Source organism: Taudactylus pleione, unplaced genomic scaffold (genome assembly GCF_031769625.1).
Source record: "Taudactylus pleione unplaced genomic scaffold, aTauple2 ptg000660l, whole genome shotgun sequence".
In the NCBI taxonomy this organism is placed as follows: Eukaryota; Metazoa; Chordata; class Amphibia; order Anura; family Myobatrachidae; genus Taudactylus; species Taudactylus pleione.
Window position 1 is genome coordinate 629632 of NW_028285062.1, and position 26786 is coordinate 656417.

Sequence of the window (26786 nt, forward strand, 5' to 3'; positions counted from 1 at the left end):
ATTCCCCATTATACACTGTATGAGACTACGCTGCCTGCACTGTCACTTACTCCTAATGTGCATAGTTATCCAGGTTATAGGTGAGGACAATGTAATCACTCTGCTCCTGATATTCCCCATTATACACTGTATGAGACTACGCTGCCTGCACTGTCACTTACTCCTAATGTACATAGTTATCCAGGTTATAGGTGAGGACAATGTAATCAGTCTGCTCCTGATATTCCCCAATATACACTGTTTTAGACTACGCTGCCTGCACTGTCACTTACTCCTAATGTACATAGTTATCCAGGTTATAGGTGAGGACAATGTAAATCATACTTGCCGACATTCAGCTCCCTCCTTCCGGGAGGGAGCTGAATGCCTGCATTGTGTGGGGGGCGTGGCAGGGCTATGATGCCGTTTTGGGGGCGGAGCCGGGGCGGGACCGCACGATTGCGTCATCGTGGCCCCGCCCCCTCTTCACAATGCCGGAAAAAGGTATTGTGAAGCAGGGGGCGGAGCCACGATGACACGATTCAGCGCGAATCGCGTCATCGGGCCCTCCGGCAGCGGGGGTTTTTACTAGTAGTCTGGGGGGGTAGGCGGCAGCCGGGAGGCTTGCCTGCCTTTCCGGGGGGGTCGGGAGCGGCACCCGATATTCGGGAGGCTCCCGACCAAATCGGGAGCGTAGGCAAGCCTGATGTAAATGAAGGCTGCAGGTGTACTTCAGGGTCCAGTCCTTAACCCCGGCAATGCCAGGTATCCCAGCAAGTAGAAAATAACAGATACTGGGGATTGCTTTCAGCACACAGAGCAGTAAGTTGTAGTGTGTCATTTTCCCTTACCTTGAGCATTATAACAGATAATGAGAATTGCACATAAGAAGCAGAAGTAGTACTGTGTGTGTCAGTCCTTTCTCACAGGCTGGACAGAATGCTGGTGAGAGAGGTAAACACGGCACTGTGCATATACAGAGTCAGGATTAATCATTAAAGGGCTGTCTGTACTTCCTGCACAGGAGGAGCCCTGAGCACATAGCCAGGAGTGTGAGAGAATGATCCCTGCGCAGAGAGACTGGCATCATGGTGCAGCTAACAGGATGACAAATGACCCAGAGGAAAGGTAAAGAGTCCGTACTGAGGGCCTGATTCATAGCCGCTCGCTCTGAATCAGGGCGGGGATTTTTCATTTTATTTTTTTCTTCAGGCTGCTCGCTAGGCTGTGGGTGACCATCCACAGTTTTTGCGAGCGGCCTGGAGATGGTCGTGATTATCGCGACCATCGGGCTTGCGACGACACCCTGTGGTAGGGTCTCGGCTGCTGCAAGCCCAAGTGGACTTCATCCTCTAATAGACTAGTGATGTCAGTAGGGCCACTCAACCACCCCCTCTCCCTGCCTACAAAATGGGGCGAGCTGACAATCAACATCGACAGCCGCCCCGTCTTGTAGCGTGTAGCGCATGTGCAGGGGGCAAACATCAACCCGCTTGCGAGCCTGAGCCTCAGCAGCCCGCAGATTCCCACTCTCACGCCCACTTGTCACTGTATAATTACTTTCTAACACGTGTTCACATGTAAATCACTAAGGGGACTTTACAGGGATTTTCAGTCAAACTTTAATCTATTGTACACCCCGGCCATCCTGCACATTTACTACATATAGGGGTATATATGGAGCGAAAATTAAGTTTTTGCAATGTCTTCGCACCGATTACGTCATTTTCGCAGGTTTTGGTTTTACATCGTATTCGATTTCAAAGACTTTTCGCAGGTTCGAAAAGTCTTTGAAAAAAAAAAACGGGGATAACTCTTCAACACTGAATAGGTGGCGAAAAAAAGTGCAGAATTGGTGTTTAGGGGTGCAGGCTTTAAAAAAATAGCCTGCACCCCTGGGATTCACATTTTAAAAATAACTGTCAAAAAAAGTTAACAAAAAAATAGGGACACCCCAAAAAATTAATTTAAAAATTGGAGAGAAATAAAAAAGGAAAAAAGTGTTTAACAATAACGAAATAGGTTCAGGGCTATTCTGCAAGTATGCGGCAGGTGTATTCTAGAATAGGCTATTAGCAGCAGGTGTATTCTAGAATAGGCTATTAGCGGTAGGTGTATTCTAGAGTAGTCTATTAGCGGCAGGTGTATTCTAGAGTAGTCTATTAGCGGCAGGTGTATTCTAGAGTAGTCTATTAGCGGCAGGTGTATTCTAGAATAGGCTATTAGCGGCAGGTGTATTCTAGAATAGGCCATTAGCGGCAGGTGTATTGTAGAATAGGCCATTAGCGGCAGGTGTATTCTAGAATAGGCTATTAGCGGCAGGTGCATTCTAGAATAGGCTATTAGCGGCAGGTGCTTTCTAGAATAGGCTATTAGCGGCAGGTGCTTTCTAGAATAGGATATTAGCGGCAGGTGCATTCTAGAATAGGCTATTAGCGGCAGGTGCATTCTAGAATAGGCTATTAGCGGCAGGTGCATTCTAGAATAGGCTATTAGCGGCAGGTGCATTCTAGAATAGGCTATTAGCGGCAGGTGTATTCTAGAATAGGCTATTAGCGGCAGGTGTATTCTAGAGTAGTCTATTAGCAGCAGGTGTATTCTAGAATAGGCTATTAGCGGCAGGTGTATTCTAGAATAGGCTATTAGCGGCAGGTGTATTCTAGAATAGGCTATTAGCGGCAGAGTGTATTCTAGAATAGGCTATTAGCGGCAGGTGTATTCTAGAATAGGCTAATAGCGGCAGGTGTATTCTAGAATAGGCTATTAGCGGCAGGTGTATTCTAGAATAGGCTATTAGCGGCAGGTGTATTCTAGAATAGGCTAATAGCGGCAGGTGTATTCTAGAGTAGTCTATTAGTGGCAGGTGTATTCTAGAATAGGCTATTAGCGGCAGGTGTATTCTAGAATAGGCTATTAGCGGCAGGTGTATTCTAGAATAGGCTATTAGCGGCAGGTGTATTCTAGTATAGGCTATTAGCGGCAGGTGTATTCTAGAATAGGCTATTAGCGGCAGGTGTATGCTAGAATAGGCTATTAGCGGCAGGTGTTTTCTAGAGTAGGCTATTATCGGCAGGTGTTTTCTAGAATAGGCTATTAGTGGCAGGTGTATTCTAGAATAGGCTATTAGTGGCAGGTGTATTCTAGAATAGGCTATTAGCGGCAGGTGTTTTCTATTATAGGCTATTAGCGGCAGGTGCATTCTAGAATAGGCTATTAGCGGCAGGTGTATTCTAGAATAGGCTATTAGTGGCAGGTGTATTCTAGAATAGGCTATTAGCGGCAGGTGTATTCTAGAATAGGCTATTAGCGGTAGGTGTATTCTAGAATAGGCTATTAGCGGCAGGTGTATTCTAGGATAGGCTATTAGCGACAGGTGTATTCTAGAATAGGCTATTAGCGGCAGGTGTATGCTAGAATAGGCTATTAGCGGCAGGTGTTTTCTAGAGTAGGCTATTATCGGCAGGTGTTTTCTAGAATAGGCTATTAGTGGCAGGTGTATTCTAGAATAGGCTATTAGTGGCAGGTGTATTCTAGAATAGGCTATTAGTGGCAGGTGTATTCTAGAATAGGCTATTAGCGGCAGGTGTTTTCTATTATAGGCTATTAGCGGCAGGTGCATTCTAGAATAGGCTATTTTCGGAAGGTGTTTTCTAGAATAGGCTATTAGTGGCAGGTGTATTATAAAATAGGCTATTAGTGGCAGGTGTATTCTAGAATAGGTTATTAGCGGCAGGTGTTTTCTAGAATAGGCTATTAGCGGCAGATGCATAGTTGCAGAATTTTTTAAAACTTACTTTAGGGACATAAAAAAATGCCAGTAACCATTTTCATGTACCCCAAATTTGATGGAACCACTTCAAAAAAATAACCTAAGTGCTCTTCTGCAACACTTCTTAAATGTCGGGAAAAAAACACCTGCTGCGGCTATTTAAATCCCTGACTTTCATTTGCAGGCTAAAACGGGGGTATCCATAGTGTTCCCCCATGTTTTTACAGTTTTAGGGGGGTCCTACAATTTATTCCAGATAAATTTTGTTTTTTTTCGCAGATCCCACTTCGCAGGTTCCCGTTTTCATGGTTTTATATTGAATACGGGGATAAAGCAGGTGCGCGCCCGATACTTTATCCCAAGAAAATCTCCGATGTGGAGCGAAAAGTCCAGCACACACTTTTCGCTCCCATATTGAATACCCCTGATAGCATTTATTTAGTATAAGTTACAACAAGGCCAGAACGTAACCTCCTCAGCAGCTCCCATAATACTGCGTCTTCAGTATTGTTCTTCATACTGACACTAACTAATATGATTACATAACACAGATGTGTGAGGTCATAGCTTTATTGTACCATTATAATATTATTCATACTGTCCTTCTCTCCAGGGGCAGGATACATCAAGCATTAAATTCTGCATGTGCTACATCCCACCACTCATAACATACATGACGGTGTATATAACACTGATATAAATGTATAACATCACATTCTGCATGTGTTACATCCCACCACTCATCACATACATGCCGGTGTATATAACACTGATATATATGTATTTATAACATCACATTCTGCATGTGTTACATCACACCACTCATCACATACATATATATCAGTGTTATATACACCGGCATGTATGTATAACATCACATTCTGCATGTGCTATATCCCACCACTCATCACATACATGCCGGTGTATATAACACTGATATATATGTATAACATCACATTCTGCATGTGCTATATCCCACCACTCATCACATACATGTCGGTGTATATAACACTGATATATATGTATAACATCACATTCTGCATGTGCTACATCCCACCACTCATCACATACATGCCGGTGTATATAACACTGATATATATGTATAACATCACATTCTGCATGTGCTACATCCCACCACTCATCACATACATGCCGGTGTATATAACACTGATATATATGTATAACATCACATTCTGCATGTGCTACATCCCACCACTCATCACATACATGCCAGTGTATATAACACTGATATATATGTATAACATCACATTCTGCATGTGTTACATCCCACCACTCATCACATACATGCCGGTGTATATAACACTGATATATATGTATAACATCACATTCTGCATGTGTTACATCCCACCACTCATCACATACATGCCGGTGTATATAACACTGATATATATGTATAACATCACATTCTGCATGTGTTACATCCCACCACTCATCACATACATGCCGGTGTATATAACACTAATATATATATCATCACATTCTGCATGTGTTACATCCCACCACTCATCACATACATGCCGGTGTATATAAAACTGATATATATATATATAACATCACATTCTGCATGTGTTACATCCCACCACTCATCACATACATGCCGGTGTATATAACACTGATATATATGTATAACATCACATTCTGCATGTGCTACATCCCACCACTCATCACATACATGCCGGTGTATATAACACTGATATATATGTATAACATCACATTCTGCATGTGCTACATCCCACCACTCATCACATACATGCCGGTGTATATAACATTGATATACAGTCAGGTCCATAAATATTGGGACATTGACAGAATTTTCAGATTTTGGCCTCTATTCACCACCACAATGGTTTTGAAATGAAACAAACAAGATGTGCTTTACCTGCAGACTTTCAGATTTAATTTGAGGGTAATTACATTCAAATCAGGTGAACGGTGTAGGAATTACAACGGTTTCTATATGTGCCTCCCACTTTTTACGGGGCCAAAAGTAATGGGACTATCAACTCAAAAGCTATTTCATGGACAGGTGTGGGCTATTGCCTCGTTATTTCATTATCAATTAAGCAGGTAAAAGGTTTGGAGTTGATTCTAGGTGTGACATTTGCATTTGGAATCAGTTGCTGTCGACTCTCAATATGAGATCCAAAGAGCTGTCACTATCAGTGAAGCAAGCCATCATTAGGCTGAAAAATCAAAACAAACCCATCAGAGAGATAGCAAAAACATTAGGTGTGGCCAAATCAACTGTTTGGAACATTCTTAAAAAGAAAGAACGCACCGGAGAGCTCAGCAACACCAAAAGACCCGGAAGACCACGGAAAACAACTGTGGTGGATGACAAAATAATTATTTCCCTGGTGAAGAAAAACCCCTTCACAACAGTTGGCCAAATCAAGAACACTCTCCAGGAGGTAGATGTATATGAGTCAAAGTTAACAATCAAGAGAAGACTTCACAAGAGTAAATATAGAGGGTTCACCACAAGATGTAAACCATTGGTGAGCCACAAAAACAGGAAGACCAGATTAGAGTTTGTCAAACAACATCTAAAAAAAACATTACAGTTCTGGAACAACATCCTATTGACAGATGAGACAAAGATCAACTTGTACCAGAGTGATGGGAAGAGAAGAGAAGGAAAGGAACTGCTCATGATCCAAAACATACCACCTCATCAGTGAAGCATGGTGGTGGTAGTGTCATGGCATGGGCATATATGGCTGCCAATGGAACTGGTTCCCTTGTATTTATTGATGATGTGACTGCTGACAAAAGCAGCAGAATGAATTCTGAAGTGTTTCGGGCAATATTATATGCTCATATTCAGTCAAATGCTTCAGAACTCATTGGACAGTGCTTCACAGTGCAGATGGACAATGACCCGAAGCATACTGCAAAAGCAACCAAAGAGTTTTTTAAGGCTAAAAAGTGGAATGTTATGCAATGGCCAAGTCAATCCCCTGACCTGAATCCGATTGAGCATGCATTTCACTTGATGAAGACAAAACTGAAGGGAAAATGCCCCAAGAACAAGCAGGAACTGAAGACATTTGCAGTAGAGGCCTGGCAGAGCATCACCAGGGATGAAACCCAGCGTCTGGTGATGTCTATGCGTTCCAGACTTCAGGCTGTAATTGCCTGCAAAGGATTTGCAACAAAGTATTAAAATGTGAAAGTTAGATTTAGGATTGTTTAGTTTGTCCCATTACTTTTGGCCCCTTAAAAAGTGGGGGGCACATATAGAAACCGTTGTAATTCCTACACCGTTCACCCGATTTGGATGTAATTACCCTCAAATTAAATCTGAAAGTCTGCAGTTAAATCACATCTTGTTTGTTTCATTTCAAAGCCATTGTGGTGGTGAATAGATGACAAAATATGAATATTCTGTCAATGTCCCAATATTTGTGGACCTGACTGTATATGTATAACATCACATTCCGTCATGTGCTACATCCCTCCACTCATCACATACATGCCGATGTATATAACACTGATATATATATATATATAACATCACATTCTGCATGTGCTACATCCCACCACTCATCACATACATGCCGGTATATATATATATATATATAAATATATATATATATATATATATCAGTGTTATATACAACATCACATTCTGCATGTGTTACATCCCAGCACTCATCACATACATGCCAGTGTATATAACACTGATATATATGTATAACATCACATTCTGCATGTGCTACATCCCTCCACTCATCACATACATGCCGATGTATATAACACTGATATATATATATATATATATATATATATATAACATCACATTCTGCATGTGCTACATCCCTCCACTCATCACATACATGCCGATGTATATAACACTGATATATATGTACAGTCAGGTCCATAAATATTGGGACATTGACAGAATTTTCATATTTTGGCCTCTATTCACCACCACAATGGCTTTGAAATGAAACAAACAAGATGTGCTTTAACTGCAGACTTTCAGATTTAATTTGAGGGTAATTACATCCAAATCAGGTGAACGGTGTAGGAATTACAACGGTTTCTATATGTGCCTCCCACTTTTTAAGGGGCCAAAAGTAATGGGACTATCAACTCAAAAGCTATTTCATGGACAGGTGTGGGCTATTGCCTCGTTATTTCATTATCAATTAAGCAGGTAAAAGGTTTGGAGTTGATTCTAGGTGTGACATTTGCATTTGGAATCAGTTGCTGTCGACTCTCAATATGAGATCCAAAGAGCTGTCACTATCAGTGAAGCAAGCCATCATTAGGCTGAAAAATCAAAACAAACCCATCAGAGAGATAGCAAAAACATCAGGTGTGGCCAAATCAACTGTTTGGAACATTCTTAAAAAGAAAGAACGCACCAGAGAGCTCAGCAACACCAAAAGACCCGGAAGACCACGGAAAACAACTGTGGTGGATGACAGAAGAATTATTTCCCTGGTGAAGAAAAACCCCTTCACAACAGTTGGCCAAATCAAGAACACTCTCCAGGAGGTAGATGTATATGTGTCAAAGTCAACAATCAAGAGAAGACTTCACAAGAGTGAATATAGAGGGTTCACCACAAGATGTAAACCATTGGTGAGCCACAAAAACAGTTAGACCAGATTAGAGTTTGCCAAACAACATCTTAAAAAGCCATTACAGTTCTGGAACAACATCCTATGGACAGATGAGACAAAGATCAACTTGTACCAAAGTGATGGGAAGAGAAGAGTATGGAGAAGGAAAGGAACTGCTCATGATCCAAAACATATCACCTCATCAGTGAAGCATGGTGGTGGTAGTGGCATGGCGTGGGCATGTATGGCTGCCAATGGAACTGGTTCCCTTGTATTTATTGATGATGTGACTGCTGACAAAAGCAGCAGAATGAATTCTGAAGTGTTTCGGGCAATATTATATGCTCATATTTAGCCAAATGCTTCAGAGCTCGTTGGACGTCGCTTCACAGTGCAGATGGACAATGACCCGAAGTATACTGCAAAAGCAACCAAAGAGTTTTTTAAGGCTAAAAAGTGGAATGTTATGCAATGGCCAAGTCAATCCCCTGACCTGAATCCGATTGAGCATGCATTTCACTTGATGAAGACAAAACTGAAGGGAAAATGCCCCAAGAACAAGCAGGAACTGAAGACATTTGCAGTAGAGGCCTGGCAGAGCATCACCAGGGATGAAACCCAGCGTCTGGTGATGTCTATGCGTTCCAGACTTCAGGCTGTAATTGCCTGCAAAGGATTTGCAACAAAGTATTAAAAAGTGAAAGTTAGATTTAGGATTGTTTAGTTTGTCCCATTACTTTTGGCCCCTTAAAAAGTGGGAGGCACATATAGAAACCGTAGTAATTCCTACACCGTTCACCAGATTTGGATGTAATTACCCTCAAATTAAATCTGAAAGTCTGCAGTTAAAGCACATGTAATACAGACGTCCCACTTTCACTGTGTTTGACTCCCGACTCACTGGGCATGCGCAGTGCTATCATCTTCCATACGCCATGATATAGAGCAAACTGCTGTATGGAGCGGCTCCACTGGGCATGCGCCAGAGATCACATTGTAACCCCTCGGAGCTGACAGCCGCCACAGCGCCGACATTGGCGCAAGTTTGCGTTTTTAACACTGCGCGATCTGGCGTACGAATGTGCAGTGTATCATTACATGCTGCACTATACCGCGTCGCTCATTGCATCTTTCCGACCGCGATGAGATGAATGACTGATTGGGCGTACACACTATACGATGTGTGTGATAATATATCGCTCCAATCCTCGCCAGGATGATATATTGTGCACTACATTGTAAAGCGTGTGCCCAGCTTAAGCCTCTATGATTAGATAAAAATGACTATACCACACCAGCATGCGCCTGCCATTACATTTACACACGTGCGCAGGAGAACTATCGCAACTTCTGGGGACGGCATAATCTGCTGCCCGGACACACAACGCTAGGCAGACAATTAGCCCACTGCAAGAGAAGGTAACGTGATGCCCACTGGCGCTGCCTAGTGAGCCCAAAGCAGCTGTATTGGGAGGGGGGGGGGTCTACCTCCTATGAGAGAAATCGTATAGTAGAAATAAGGAATCAGCGCTATTAAAGATAAAATGGATATTAGCAATAAAAATATACAGATATTCAGTAACTGTAATGGAGCGGTTGATAGAGTAATAATTCAACATTCATTAAATATAAAGCAATAAAATGTTCCACATAAAAGGTCAATATTAAAATAAGCAAATTAGCTACATTCAAATCAGCCCAGCAACACCCTAGTGCAACACCGTGAGATCAGGTCTGGTTTGTAGGCACATAAATGAGCTGCTATAGTCCCAGCAATATAATGGTAACAGGCCAGATAGGCCGTTCCCCGGTAGGGATATTTACCAGTCCTTGGAGTTTGAGGTGTAATCAGTCTGTAAGCAAGATGACAAATTTCAGGAGTGAAACAATGTTTTTGCGCAGCGTGGCCGACATAAGCAAACTGAACGGAGGCCTCAGGAATGGGGCTCACTTCTCGCCAGGCGCTGGCCGGTCATACACTCACAGTAATAGGGACTACGCATCTAGGAGGCTTGTTTATTAACCTTCCATGTTATCTTATGGCGTTTGCATGTAACGCTCACAATACGGTTTATCCCGCAATCGCCCATATGTTCTTGAGACTAGAACAATAGGACCGTATTCTACAACAAGCCTAACATTGCGCTGTACACGTATGGAGGATTGCGTCACCCACAGATCACGTCTGTATCACGTGTTATACTGACACCTGTCACAGCACAATGTGACAACACGCTGGCAGCTCAGGGAAACAAACAGAAAACACAGGGCCTGATCCAGCAGCGATCGCAACCGCGATTAGGCACGCAATCGGCCGATTATGGCATTCTGTGCATGCATTACAGTGCGCGAACACACCACTGCGAACGGGACTGCAGGGGAGTGGCCAGATGCTTGTGTCATTTTGGCCATGCCCCCGCTACACAATGGCGAGATTACCGGCATTGGGAAGCAGGGGTCGGGACCAAAATGCTGCGATTCAGCGTGAATAGCTTCATTGGCCTCCCCCGCTGTGGGGGTCTCTCTTATAGCCGCGAGGCAGGGTGGAGGGGAGCCGGTGGGAGGCTTGCCTGCCTTTCCGGGGGGACCGGGAGGCTCCCGGACGAATCGGGAGGGTAGGCAAGTATGCAATAAGGGGGTATTCAATTAGCGAGGTGCTGGCATTCCAACCATTTTCCCGGCACCTCATGAATATATGCAAGGTTGGGTTACCGTCATTTATAGCGCCATGCAGTCCGCACATACCTGCTACATGAATACGGGCCTTGCAGAGACAGTGCAGGTCAGGGGTGGATTGGCAACTTGAAGTGACCCTGGAAATGTTGTGGCCTCATGTGGACAGAACAAGTCTACTGTAAGCGAATCCCAACATAAACAGATTGGATTATCAAACTGCAAGTCCTGGGTTCAATACAGAAAGCCTCCTAGTGACCACCAAACAATCCAGGGACTGTCACATTGTACAATGAGCATACTGTATAGTGACCTCCACACAGGGCCCCCTCCTCTCTCCCCATCTGATGTGGCTGGCCGGCCACCACAGAAGCAGTAGACTCCGGGCACTAGAGTGTGCCCCAGTCTACTGCGCATGCGCAGAACGCCGGAAAAAAATTCTGGTGACCTGTGCAGCGCTGACACCTGGCGCGGGACCATGGACAGGTGAGTTCTAACTTATATGGGTGCAGGGTGTGCAGTGCGGGGCCCCCCTGGACCTGGGGGCCCTTGTGCCCCGCACACCCTGCACCCATTATAGATATGCCCGTCTCCACATTGTACACTGAGCATCCCAAGGGCTGCTATAGTTTACATTGAGCATCCCAGCGACCACCACACCATACACAGAGCATCCCAGTGACCGCTATAGAGTACATTAGAAATCCCAGTGACTGCCATATAGTACAATGAGCATCCCAGTGACTGTCATATAGTATATAAAGCATTCCAGTGATTGTCATACAGTACACATACATAGAGCATTCCAGTGACTGCCATACAATACACTGAGCATCCCAGTGATTGTCATACAGTACACATACATAGAGCATTCCAGTGATGTCATACAATACATTGAGCACCCCAGTCATGTCATACAGTACATTGAGCATACCAGGTACGGTCATATAGTACAGTGACTGCTCTTTTTTATTGCTTTCACTTTTACAGCCAACTCTGCACACGTAGCAAAACGTGATATTTTCCTCCAGGTGCATTTTATGTTTGCACTTCTGAAATTCCCTCCTCACAGCGCACGCATAATGTACATATTAGGGCAGAAGCATCTAATTCGCAATGTATGCGCACAACTTCGGATACAAAAGGTGACCTGCACACAACACCCTGCTTCCTGCCGCACTCACAGATTGCCCGGTGGTTGCTGATGACCCTGGCTAATTCTAGGGCTGAAGGCTGCATGTGTCTGCTACAAATATTTACATCGTTGGTAAACTGCCCTTAGGTGAACCTCACAGCTGTTTTTCGCACTCACGTGTACCACAGCAAGCTCACGTTGGCAGTTTAAAGGGCATGCGGAGCCCGTGGCTGTGTCCTGGAACTGGCATAAAGTCACAGTGTAAGTTACAGTACAGGTAATCTGTCTCTTGGCACGCAGAGCGGCACTGAGTCACAGAGCAGGAACTCCTGGATACATAATACAGGAGCAACACAATCGCTCACATCCTGTGACAACCGAATCAACCACACAAGCGGCTCTGAGGTCACCTAATTACATTAATAAGCAAATACAATATGCCACTAGAGCGCAAGCTCTTACGTGCAGGACCCTACCTACCGAGCTTGTATGTCATTGGGTCATGTTATATGTATCCCCGGTTCTCCCCACTAGTGACTGGCGCTGCGACAATTGTGGCACCTTGAAAAGAAATGGTTAATCACAATTACAAATGTGAGGGTGATCCAGGTGGGCGACAGATGCCATCAATAGTAAGAGCTATTAGGAGTTAATAAGAAAATGGAATAATTTGTAAATTCTGTGTAGGTATGAAATTACACAGCCTGTAACATGGAAGAAGATGAGTGGCTGATACTTTATCACTCTCCAATTTATCACTTTTCCAGAGCTAAGTACATCTCCCCTTGTGTGAATAAGTAACGCATCCAATGGGTGTTGTGTTATTTTTACAATTGCAACCAATATGGCCTCTCACGCTCCATCTGGTTGGAAAGCACTAAAAAATGATCAAGGGCCTAGCAGAAAAGGTGTAACCATTACTGTGTGGGTGTGTACACACCCTACACTATCAGCCTCAATGTCTCCCCAAATATGTAAAAGAAAAAAAAAAAAGCTTCATTTTGCGAGGAAACTACAATTTTTTTTTTACTATTTATGATTTATTGCTGACCTTGTGGACAGCAGATGGACAGTCAACATCATGCTGTCATGATGATGGGCCTATTTTTATGTGAAGGCCTGGAGCTGGAGCTCCATCTGCCCCATTGTTAATCTGGCCCTGCCCATAGTATCCTTCTCCAATGTTTCGGGTGTATTATTCGGGTGCTTCTCAGGACTGTCTGCAACATCTCAGCGGCCTAAAGGTGACAGCGTGAGGTAAGTGCCTGACAGCGCCTGACACACTGGAATTGGTATGAAATACCGCCGGCCGCATGGTTCGATTCCCGTCAGCGGCAGCCCGACAGGAGCAGAGTGCGATGCAGCGGAAGCCCGACAGCGCTGGAAATCCCGATCGTGGATAGGTAAGTATCCACTAACCTAACCTAACCCCCTAACCCTCCTTAGGAGTGCCTAACCCTAACTTCCCCCCCAAGTGCCTAACCCTAACCACCACCTTCCCCGCTGCCTAAACCTAAGTCCCCCGGGGGGGTGCCTAACCCTAAGTCCCCCGGGGGGGTGCCTAACCCTAAGTCCCCCCCGGGGGTGCCTAACCCTAAGTCCCCCCCGGGGGTGCCTAACCCTAAGTCCCCCCCGGGGGTGCCTAACCCTCCCTCCCCCTAGCCTAACCCTAACCCTCCCGGGGGGGTGCCTAACCCTAAGTCCCCCCCGGGAGCCCTAAACCTAACCCTCCCCCCCGCAGCTGTCCGCTCGCGGCGCCCGGCATCACTACGATCGTGATGCCGGGCGCCGGTCTCCCGGCATCGGGGAAATGCGGGCGTCTACATCTAGACGCCCGGCATTTCACCCTTGCCGGGATAAGACAGTCGGGAAGCCGGCTGCCGGTATTTAGGCAGTCGGTTTCCCGATTGCCTCCCGACACACTACATACAGTAATACCCCTTTCAGACATACTGAGAGTCCCAGGATTTTGGCCTGCCTCGGCCAAAATTCCCGGGTCTCATGTATGTGTGAAAGGTACCTACCCGGGAAACACCTTCCTGGGTAGCCACCCCTTCAATCGGCCAGGGAATTTCCCAGGACTTAAGTCCCGGGAAATTACCCAGCTGATGTCTGAATGGTGCTACCCGGGAATTTACTTCCGGGTAGCACCAAGCAGCTTCTGATTGGCCGACTGACGGTCACACCTGTCATAGATGCAGCCTCACCAGCATTGAAGTCCGGCCGGTACTTGTGTCTCAGCAGCTCTTCTTCACCGGCATCTTGGACAATGCGACGGGCAGGATGCTAGAAGAGGCGGCTCCGGGTCACTGGGGCGGGGTTTCACGGGGTCACCGAGCTCGGCTCTAACGCAGCGCCATCAACCTGGCTCCAAGAGTGGGCCTCCCCTGTCACTGCAGCCCGGGGACCCATTACAGAATGGCAGTACTGGTTCTAGCCTGGCTAGTCCGCCATTCTCCCCTAGCACATCTCGGGGGACATGTCCTGATTAGGCTGTGGCGCTGACGTGTCAGAGAAGGAAGTGAGAGGTGGGGAAGCTACGGCAGCAGCGTGGGATAAATGTAGTGGGGTAGACTATGTAGTGTGAAAGGGGGGTCTCCACCAAATACCCGAGATTTTACACAGGGGAAATTCCTGGTTCTGAGCAGGAAATTTCCCGGGTCGTATTTCTGAAAGGGGCATAAGTCACACAAGGAGCTGGGTTCTCCCAGATGGACGATATGTAGCGTAGGTTAGAGGAACATCAGGACTAAGTGCAGCAAATCTCCGTCCTGTGCGACCAGTTACGTTGCTGGACTCAGACGCTCGTCTGACATCTATGTACTCTCCACAACACAAAGTCTAAAAAGTAACACAGCCTTTAATAATGTCATTAAGACAGTAAAATATGTACACAGGTACCAGTCTGAGCCACCATAGGGGGAAGAATACAATGTACAGCGACAAAATGTTCTAGGGAACAGCAGCGAGGGGTTCCGGGCTTCATGTATTGCGGAGATAATCACTGATATAGAAACTGGCTATATATAGGTCCTAATTTACAGTGACTCTCGCCCCTACCCCTTTCCAAAATGTAGCTCTGACCAAATGGCCAGTACAGTTTTATTTCTGTGCATTCATTGCGATTCCTCACAATTTATTCTTTCCGGGTTTTAAACTTTAATAGTTATTGAAGCGTTGTTGTTTAGTAGACGTGTTATTATGGGGATTGTAGTGCATGAAGGCCACAGTCAGACCAGGGCGCAATGTGACATCACGTATAACGCAAATGAACACAGACGCAATTCTAAAAGAACAAGTACTGGCCACGTCCAGATAAATGCAAACATCCACTTTCCTCTCCTTGAGAAAAAAATAAAATAAAAAATAAAATGGGAATCTGGTTTCCTGCCGTGGACCAATAATAATAAACAATGTGACTAGATCACAGGATCCAGCGATTATTAGTGATATAATCAGTGGGAGGGACCAATCGGAAATGGCTGCATCATCCTCAGAACGTACTTGGCGCCATGGACTTGTGTCTATGCTGTGGTCGGCACAAGACACATTTGCATGGACGCGCCCTTACTACCATTGCTGCCCCCTGCAAAATGTGTGCGCACCGGCAAATGTATGCAGGCACATGAATATGAAAGATAAAATAAATGCTTATGTCTAACTCTACATCAACGCCAGATAATGATTTACAAGCATTTTGTAGCCGTTCTCCATGTTGCTAGTTATTGTGGCCGCTGTTTCAGAGAGGTTCTTTACTCTCCCATCCCCCACATTCTCCCTATGCAGTCTCCCCTGTATTCTCATCTTCTCTTTCCTGTACGCGGCTGGAGGCTAGATGACAAGAGTGCCGTCAGGCAGCCAGAGAGAGCTGTAAGCAGGGAGAGGGGGCATCTCTCCAGCTCTCACTGCACTTGTGATTAACAGACACAATAGCCTATTATATAAAATAGATAAGAACGGTGTCAGATAAAACTGCAGTGTAGCTACTACAGTACATGCTGGAATATAAACAGATCACAGAAAATACCCAGACAGACAGTCTCAGCAAAGCAGGATCTCTAGCCAGGAGAGAAACTGACTACTTGCCGTACACGCCATCGCACCGTGGAGCACAAAAGGAAGTGTCGAAGCTGAATAATTGGCTAAGACAAGTTCAGTTTGAAATTTAATCGCAGCGACGCCATCTTGCGAATGGCCACAAGACTCCATCTTGAAAATGAGATCGCAAGACGCCATTTTGCGAATGGCCGCCTAAGCGCCATTTTAGATAAACTCACATTTTAGTACATGTGGCGATATTACTAATAGCACCATGTGATTGCATTTTTTATAATTTCCCATACGCACATTAATACATACAATAGCGCTGTTAACTAGTCACATATTAGCGAATGCATAGGACTTTGTATGAAACCGCTGTTTTATTAGCTTTATGCGCACGCATCTGCCCCGAGTTAACTAGCGTCCTTATATCAAACCCTCAATACCCACACATTACATCTCCACACATAAGGTTTAATAAGCTTTAAAGTGTATGACTTAAGTTGGTTCAGTTAGTTTAAATGCTGAGAAATAAAGATATTTGATAACTAAGGTATTATACATGCTAAACAACTCATGTTTGGAGTTGTACTGATGCGTATCCTTTTTACAGTATTCCGGTGTTATCGGTGGGGAGATCGCATCATGCATTCCCGTGTTATGGATCGCAGAGCCTACAAGCAACAAAATGTATATTTTAGAAACAACTGTTAGGATGCTGCAGGAGGTGTGAAGAGGAAGACCCCCAGCTGTTAGAGGCAGGGAGAGTGTTTGAACCAGCCTGTTAAATGTGCTGTAACAGATGCTTCACCCCTGGGAACCAATGATATCAGCAACAGACTTCCCTATTGTCCTGTTTATTCTGGGGGGTATAAATATGAGTGCACGAACGCTGGTTCTGAGTCTTCGTGCTGAATGCTGAATGACTAGGGGTCTCTTGCTGATGCCTATCTCTGAGTCCGGAAGCGCCTGCATATGTATATTGTACTTGCGGTCTCTATAATTTCCTTTTGCGCCTAAATCCAGTATCGTTAGTTGGAGGCTCGTAGTGAAGTCACTTACCTGATCACAAGGTACATACGTCTATCGATATTTCAGCAAAGGGTGGAGTGGCCACATGCAGGGTTTGCCTGCAACCGCTTTGTGCTGAAAGATCGCTATCCGTCTCCGTGTGAATCAAGGAAGCTGACTAGAATCCAGGGACAAGAGAGGAAAAAGTTTGTTTTCCTTTGTTGATAGAACCTTACTTTTAAAGGGGTGTCGCAGTACTGGGTACGCGGCTAAGTCGCAAGTTTGCGCATAGCAAAGACGCACTTTTGCGTACGCAGTAAAAAAAAGCCATTATACGGTTGTGTGGTAGTCGCATTATTGTGTATGCGACTGGTCGCACAATAGCGTATATGTACTTCCGATTGTGCTGCCACGTGTTTGAACAAAGCCATTGAGGTTTACATTTTTTTCTATTACCAATATCTGGGTTAACGTGTATTTTTCTGTGCAGGAAAAAAGTGTGTAACAGTGAATATTTGTTGAACACAGTTAAGGGTATCGTATGATCCTTAAAGGCTAGGTGCAAGGGTTAGTCTAGCCGCTCGGTAAGCAGCTTTACCGTTCTATACACAGTAGCAGGTGTACATGTTGTCTTTGTTGTAGAGAGGTGCGTGAGAGTAGCCGACATATAAACTCTCATAGGTGTGGAAGTCGCCTTACTAAATCTTATCCGGGTGTGGAAGTTGCCTTTTTCAAATCTTATCCAGGTGTGGAAGTTGCCTTACTAAATCTTATCCAGGTGTGTGGGCACCGCCGACTTAAATCGTCCACAGGTAAGTGAAAGTGTCTTGATTGTCTTTCACCGGTCTAAATCTTTATTGAAAAGCGTAGGAGTTGTCACAGAATGGGAGCCACGCAAACAGTAGTGATGTTAGGCAATGATGTGCTGCTAATCGAGGCGCCGATCGGATCGGCCCGGCCCGTCGTATCATGCATACCAAGTACGGTAGGTATGCAATAAGGTATTGTGATTTATGGTTTAATATGACGAGGAAAAGTGTTGGACCGTTTCCCAAAATTGGTAGTCTTGATAAAAATGTGTTAGACAATGTCCGGGATCACATCAGTTTGATGCGCTCCCGAGAGAAAAAGATTAAATATTTTGAATGTTTAAAACTGTGGCAGCATGAAGGGGATGCGTGGCTTAAAAATGTGCAAGCGACGCAAACTAGCGTCGCGAGCGCATTACCAGAAAATGCATCAGATACGCTGAATTGCAATACGGGCGAGCCGCAAATTGGCTCGCACGTACGGCAAGGTAGCGTTGTGGAGAGTATTGCCAGCAGTTCACGCGCACCTCCCCCACCTTATGTGGATGGAGGTGCAAGTACAGTTACCAAAAATACCCATAAAAACGTAACAAGCAACTTGTACCCTCTCTTAAGCAACTATAAAGAAAATGTTCATGATGCGGATGATGAGCCTATTGTAATGTCTGCCATTTCCCATGCTGTGCAGATGATAGATGCTGCATCACCACAATCACGAGTGGTGCCGCCATCTCCATCGGTAACAGCAAGGGAAGTGTTAGTGTCCTCTACACCCGTAGAGGAAGTTGTTCATACCATACGCAGCAGCAGCAGACTTAACCCCCAGCCAGGTAACCAGGTCAAAAGGTAGCAGCGCTACCGGTCTGCATCCCATTCGGACAATAACTGTTCCAAATGGAAATGCAGACGTAAACGGTATAGTGCCCACAAGGGAAGTAGTAATGCATTGTCCTTGGACAAGAGCAGAACTAAATTCCATTATAAATGATTTCCCCGATCCCAAAAAGGAATTAGCCAAATGTCAAAGATTTTTGAGAAATTTGGGAAGTTCACATGAACCCACTAATAAAGATTGGCGGGTGGTGTTAAGGGCCTGTCTGCCACGCAATACCGATGTGACAAAATTTATCACAGATTGTGTATTGGATGGTGACATTCCCTTAACAGACCAAGTAAACCAAGGTAACATTTCCCGCATTGTAACTCAATTGGGTATATATTTTCCAGTAGTAGTAAACTGGAATTAAATTTTCACCATTAAGCAGAAAGAGAGTGAGACTGCAGAAGATTATTGCGATCGGGCTCTGCAGGCTATCACCCAGTACACTGGGATAGAGGATATTAAAGATAGCACTCACCACAGGGGGATGATAGTTACGGTAATTGTGGACGGTCTTAAAAACTCGGGTTCAGACCTCACAGCCTGGCTGGCGGGGACTCACAATAGATACCCTCATAGAAACTGCCACTGAACATGATAAAAACATCTCCAAAAAGAGAGAAGCCCAGAGCGAAAAACTAATGGCTGTCAGTAATCAAGCTCTGGAGGGAATGACGGTAACAGCACAGCCAACAGACACACTTGCACACACACTCACTTCTGAACAAGTATGTGCTCTTACTAACCCCACTCAACAACAAACACAACTCTATCCCACTAACCCGATGCAACCACAGGTCCCAGGATATCCACCAACTTCTTATCCCCCACAATACCCTTACCCTCCCTATCCCTACCCATATCCACCACCTTTACCCTCTGCGCAAACCTCACAACAGCACGTCTTCACCCGAAACACGAACATGTTTTAACTGTAAACAAACAAGACACTTAAGTAGAAACTGTACAGTAAAAGGAGTAGGGATCCCACATCAGGGAGGACCTAGATATCCCCATAAGGGATATGTACAGAGGCCAGCAAATGTCCAGCAGGCACCAGCTCCAATTGCAGCCGTAAATGCTTTATTGGAGAATGGTAGCAAACGCTAGGGGTCAGGTCATACCTGTAGTCTACAGATGGTCAGGTTAACGGGAAATACTAGGGAAGAACCGGTCATGATGGTTGATGTAGCTGGTGCTGAATATCCTTTACTTGTAGACACAGGGGCGACCAGGTCAGTGATAAAATCTCCCAACAATGGGTGTAACAGGTAAAGTGGAACATCATCCTTTAACAAAGTCCACAGAGGTTACTATTGGGCCGTTGCATACCAGGCATTCTTTTCTCCTGGCTGCTGCGGCTCCTACTAACCTACTGGGCAGAGACTTGTTATGCAAGATGGGATGTGTTATATATTGCACCCCTGATGGTGTATTTTTAGATATCCCAGAGAGAATGGTATACGAGGTGCGGGATATGTTAGACACTCCTCAAAGGATAATGTATCACTCTACAGTTTTAAATGAAACTCCATCACAAGTAGATGAAATGTTGTCCCTAATTCCAGATTCCCTTTGGACTAAAGATGGACAGGACACTGGATTAATGGCAAACGTAAGCCCAGTAATGGTAAATTTAAAAAGCGGAAGGCAAGCTCCAAAAATTCCCCAGTACCCACTAAAGAAGGAGGTAGAACTAGGGGTTTTTCCAATAATTGAGCGATTATTGCAACAGGGATTTTAGTTCGTACAGCTAGTGTAGCCAACAGTCCCATCTTTCCAGTGAAGAAGAGTGGTGGGAGGGGTTATAGGCTGGTACAAGACCTTAGAGGTGTTAATAAGATAGTAGAGAGCCAATTCCCCGTAGTGCCGAATCCAGCTGTCATTTTGATGCAAATCCCACCAAATCCAACCCATTTCACTGTCATTGACCTCTGTTCAGCTTTCTTCTCTGTGCCTCTCCATCCTGACTGTCAGTATTTATTCACATTTACATACAGAGGTTTACAATACACATGGACACGATTACCCCAAGGTTTCATAGACAGCCCCTGTATCTTCTCCCAGGCATTGCACGACTGTTTACAATCTTTTCAACCTGCCAATGGACCTGTTCTAATTCAATATGTGGACGATTTATTGCTATGTTCTGACTCGTTTATGTCATGTTTGAATGATACTAAACTTTTGTTACTTCATCTCTCACAAACAGGACACAAGGTGGCTAAGGACAAACTACAGCCGTGCCAATCCAGAGTAAAATATTTGGGACACTGCCTAACCCAGGGGTTACGACACCTTACAACAGATAGAATCCAGGCCATACAAAACGTGACACTGCCGCAGAATCAACAGCAAATTCGTACCTTCTTGGGAATGTGTGGATACTGTAGAATGTGGATACCAGGTATTTCTATTTTGGCCTTACCTTTACAGGAATTAGTCTCTTCCTCAAAGCCCGATCGTGTCATACACACAGAGGAATCAGAACAGGCTTTCCTCAATCTTAAGGATAGTCTGACAAGAGCTCCTGCATTGGGAATACCTGATTATGAAAAACCTTTTGATTTGTATTGTACGGAAGCCGATGGTTGTGCTGCAGGTGTCCTTACAAAAAAACATGGTGATGCCAGTAGGCCCGTAGCATACTACAGTGCCCAATTGGACACGGTAGCAAGATCACTCCCCACCTGTTTGAGAAGTGTAGCAGCTACCGCTTTATTGGTGAGTAAAAGTGAGGACGTAGTATTGGGCTATGATATGATTGTCTACACTCCCCATGCTATATCTGCTCTGTTGAACTCAGCTCAAACCAGACACGTCTCCTCGGCTAGGTTCACCAAATGGGAACTAGCTCTAATCGCTCCTGCAAATATTACAGTTAAACGTTGCAGTACGCTGAATCCAGCAACATACCTACCATATGTACAACATGATGTACAAAGGGTGGAAGGAGAGGAGTTGCTGGCGGGAGGTGAGTTCGGCAGACATAATGATACGCACGATTGTATGACATATTTGAATCAGACCTTTACTGCTAGACCTGACATACATGACACACCTTTAGAGAATGTGGATGTAACTTTTTATATGGATGGGAGTTGTCATAGACAAACAGACACAGGTGAATTATGTACAGGTTATGCTGTTGTAAATGACACAGACACCATAGAAGCTAAACCTCTCGGTCCTCCTCACTCAGCCCAGGTGGCAGAGTTAGTAGCACTGACTAGAGCATGTGAACTGGCAGCAGGCAAATCTGCTAACATTTACACTGACTCGAGGTAGGCATTCGGGGTGGTGCACGATTTTGGGGCTCTATGGCGTCTGAGAAATTTTATGACAGCAGCAGGCACACCAGTTGCACATTTCCGACACATAAAACATCTTTTAGAAGCAATCCAACTGCCCAAAGCAGTGGCAGTAATTAAATGCAAAGCCCACACATGTGAGGATGACCCGGTGTCACTGGGCAACAACAGAGCTGATGAAGCTGCAAAATGGGCAGCAGGGTTAAAAATGTTTCCTCCAACTGAAACAATTATGTCATTTCAAACTATTGATATGCTGAAATTAATTGAGATGCAAAATTTGTGTTCAATTCAGGAAAAATCCATTTGGAAGTCCAAGGGGTGTGGGCAAGAGTCCTCGGGGCTCTGGAGGGACGGACATGGTAAGCCAGTAGCCCCCAAGGCATATTACCCCAGCCTGGCTGAGGCAGCACACGGTCTGACTCATCTGGGTAAACAGGGTATGTGCAAGTTGGTGAGGGCATACTGGTGCACACCAGGTTTTTCTTCACAAGCAGAGAAGATAGCAATGTCCTGTCTGACCTGTTTGAGAAAGAACATAGGGAAAGCGATCCCTACCGAACCGTCCCACATTCCACCGACTGATGGACCTTTCCAGGTGATACAAATTGATTTCATCCAATTACCACCCTGCAGGAACCTTAAGTATGTATTAGTGCGCATAGACGTATTTTCTAACTGGGTTGAGGCTTACCCAGCGGCCACTAATACTGCTGCGTTTACTGCCAAGAAAATGGTTCAGGAATTTGTATGCAGGTACGGTATCCCTAAAATCATTGAGAGTGACAGGGGAACCCATTTCACAGGTGATGTTTTTCAAAATATGTGTAAGCTGATGGGTATTAATAGCCGACTTTACACCCCCTACCGACCGCAAGCCAGTGCCAAGGTAGAGAGGATGAACGGGACTATTAAAAATAAGCTAAGTAAAATCATGGCAGAGACTGGACTAGGATGGCCAGAAGCTTTACCTTTGGTCCTACATAGCATAAGGACCACTCCTAGACCTCCTCTGAATCTGTCCCCATTTGAAATATCGTTCGGTAGACAACCTCATTTGATCATAAGTCCACAGGAAGATCTAAAGGGTAACAACGAGATAACTGTGAAGTATCTTATATCAATGAGTAAGCAGTTAAAGCAACAGCAGCAGAAACTGAAATTGTTGTCTAATGATATGCCTGAAACGAACGGTCATGATGTTGAACCAGGAGAATATGTAATGATCAGAAATTTCTTGCGTTCAGGTTGTTTGACTGATCGGTGGGAAGGTCTGTACCAGGTGCTGCTGACGAGTACTACATCTTTGAAGGTGGCCGAGAGAGATACCTGGGTCCATTCCACTCACTGCAAAAAGATCAATCAACCGGTGGAGAAACAAGTCGGAGACAAAGCTGATAGCGTGGATCTGTCGCTCGCGAGCTTGTTCCGGGAGGATTGAAAAGGTCGTAGTAAGATACCTTAACTGAGAGAAATTTGCAGGTCTTGTTGTGACAATGGACGTGCCTGCTGTGTTCATTTTCATATTCTCTTTTAGAGTGTTCACCATCCTGGTCAGTCCGGGGATATCCAGTGTCTGTGATGGGGGACCGATTGAGGAAACGGGAGCTGATGGCAGTGCTGATGGAGTGGAATCAGGAGGAGTGCAATGCCAATCAGGGGAGTGTCTTTCCAATCTTAGTACTGTTATTGTTAAAAGAGCTGTAATTCCGGATACTCTGGGAAGGTGTGGACGGTTATCATCTGAAGATTCCTGTATTTGTGAGCTTTGTGGGTCCCTAGTTGATGAGAACTGTATCCAACGGTGCCAACCTAAATATAATCCATACTGGGGTGGGTATCCTCTAGAGGATTATCATAGCATGGTAGGCAAAGTGTTGAATCAAACTGATTGCTGGGTGTGTTCACATGTGCCCCAGGGGCAGCATAACGAAGGGTTGGTGCCATTTCCGCTGAATATCACGGAAATTTTAGAATTACAAAAAGGGAAAACATTGGATGGAAAATTCCTCTCATCCAAACCACCTCATTTCAAACTCTATCAATTCCAAGTAGATAGATCAATTTTGTGTTTAAACATAACCAACCCCAATAAACCTGGGAGTTGGGAAGTGACGGGGAATAATCAGACGATGACCTTCTCACAAAGAGCTGATAATGAGTCCATAAACCATGATCTATTGCGCTCCATTAAGTCTGGTGGGAAACATTTTAGGTATCGGTATACATTGAGTTCCACCAAAGAAATTATTGGTAAGGTGCCAAATGGTTATTGTGCTAAAATAATACAGCCAGAAACTTGCATGTACCAGATGGAAGAACGAGAAATAGGATTGTTTGCAAGGGAAATGTGCTTAATGATAATGATGCATACCATTCCTTATGTTCTCCCTGATAATGTATATTTCATTGTGGAAGAAAAGCGTATAAATGACTCTCCCTGAGTTCTGAAGGTTTGTGTTACCTGGGAAGAGTAGTCCCAGAAGTTATGACCCTCACACATGTTGAAATGCTGGGTATACATAAAAACACACTGTCACCATATCTTCACACACAATATGAACACAGAGGCAAAAGAAATATGGTACCTGGTGATATACATAAAGCCACTCAGTTAATCAGTGAGACAACTGGCTTTCAAGTTCTGGTCGCATTGGACCCCACCAGGATTGCTCGGGGTACATTAAATTTTAAATATATATAGGAACTTGCTAAATTAATGGATAATATAACCGAGATGTACGATGACACATTCAGGTATACAGGGAGAGAATTGCAAGCGTACAAGAAAGAACTGGTGCAACACAGGCTAGTGTTGAATTATTTAACTGCTGTTACTGGAGGGTATTGCGTAACATTGGCCACCCAATTTGGAGTAAAATGTTGCACCTATGTCACCAATGATACCAGCGAACCTAAGGAGGTGATAGACCGGAAGATGGATGAAATTCTGCAGCTAAAGTGGGAATTTCGCAAAAACCATAACGCTTCAGTGGCTGAAGTAGGGGAAAAGATAGAAGGATGGGTGTCATGGCTGAACCCAGTAAAATGGTTCTCAGGTCTAGGGGAATGGGTCCAGGAAGTGATCGCCAGCATAGGCATATTCTTAATCCTTATACTGATTGTCATCATAATAATTGGCATATGCGTCCGGTGTGTTCCTATTGTGTTGAAGTATGGAAAATGTAGAAACAGAGTGAACGAAAGAATGAAACTATGATGGTGGTCAGTAATGACAATATGTATACTGAGGTAAATATAGAACTGCATTACAACCCTGAACTAGGAAATACAATCGTTTGATGTATTATATTTAGACATGCATAGAATGTATTATTGAAATGTTATTCATAGAACACCTCAGATGATGTAAAGTCTCAATTCCCCTTCAAGACTGCTATTATAAGACTGGTGCATTCCCACACCTTTCACATGATCTTCCAAGATCCGCGGTGTGCGTATAATAGTAGTTTTATGTCCCCACCTAGAGACACATTATTGATGGATAAAGAACCACCTTGTGCCATCCCATAATAACACCAAATAATATCTAAATGTAAGCCTAAATTAAATTCTAATAGCAGATTGTGATAGCATGTTGTTTGCTATCAAAGGGTGGACTGTCGAAGCTGAATAATTGGCTAAGACAAGTTCAGTTTAAAATTTTATCGCAGCGACGCCATCTTGCAAATGGCCACAAGACTCCATCTTGAAAATGAGATCGCAAGACGCCATTTTGCGAATGGCCGCCTAAGCGCCATTTTAGATAAACTCACATTTTAGTACATGTGGCGATAATACTAATAGCACCATGCGATTGCATTTTTTATAATTTCCCATATGCACATTAATACATACAATAGCGCTGTTAACTAGTCGCATATTAGCGAATGCATAGGACTTTGTATGAAACCGCTGTTTTATTAGCTTTATGCGCACGCATCTGTCCCGAGTTAACTAGCGTCCTTATATCAAACCCTCAATACCCACACATTACATATCCACACATAAGGTTTAATAAGCTTTAAAGTGTATGACTTAAGTTGGTTCAGTTAGTTTAAATGCTGAGAAATAAAGATATTTGATAACTAAGGTATTATACATGCTAAACAAGTCATGTTTGGAGTTGTACTGATGCGTATCCTTTTTACAGTATTCCGGTGTTATCGGTGGGGAGATCGCATCATGCATTCCCGAGTTATGGATCGCAGAGCCTACAAGCAACAAAATGTATATTTTAGAAACAACTGTTAGGATGCTGCAGGAGGCGTGAAGAGGAAGACCCCCAGCTGTTAGAGGCAGGGAGAGTCTGTTTGAACCAGCCTGTTAAATGTGCTGTAACAGATGCTTCACCCCTGGGAACCAATGATATCAGCAACAGACTTCCCTATTGTCCTGTTTATTCTGGGGGGTATAAATATGAGTGCACGAACGCTGGTTCTGAGTCTTCGTGCAGAATGATGAGGGGTCTCTTGCTGATGCCTATCTCTGGGTCCGGAAGCGCCTGCGTATGTATACTGTACTTGCGGTCTGTATAATTTCCTTTTGCGCCTAAATTGTGTCTTGATCAATTGCGTGTAACT

General features: G+C 44.4%; 1 protein-coding gene across 1 annotated transcript; it reads left to right on the forward strand.

Annotated features, from left to right (window-relative positions):
* The first annotated feature begins 272 nt into the window (after nucleotides 1-272).
* On the forward strand, nucleotides 273-26786 carry LOC148478352 (uncharacterized). The gene is made up of 4 exons (XM_088455551.1): nucleotides 273-302; nucleotides 1004-1107; nucleotides 21105-21299; nucleotides 23451-26786. Exons 2-4 carry the CDS (start codon nucleotides 1092-1094, stop codon nucleotides 23642-23644), a joined length of 405 nt encoding a protein of 134 aa, XP_088311677.1. The 5' UTR covers nucleotides 273-302; nucleotides 1004-1091; the 3' UTR covers nucleotides 23645-26786.

Bases quoted from the DNA above. Each gene is read 5' to 3' on its own strand.
- LOC148478352 (XM_088455551.1), top strand. The intron at 21,300-23,450 runs GTATTTCTATTT...TCTTGCGTTCAG, and splicing joins CTGTAGAATGTGGATACCAG to GTTGTTTGACTGATCGGTGG.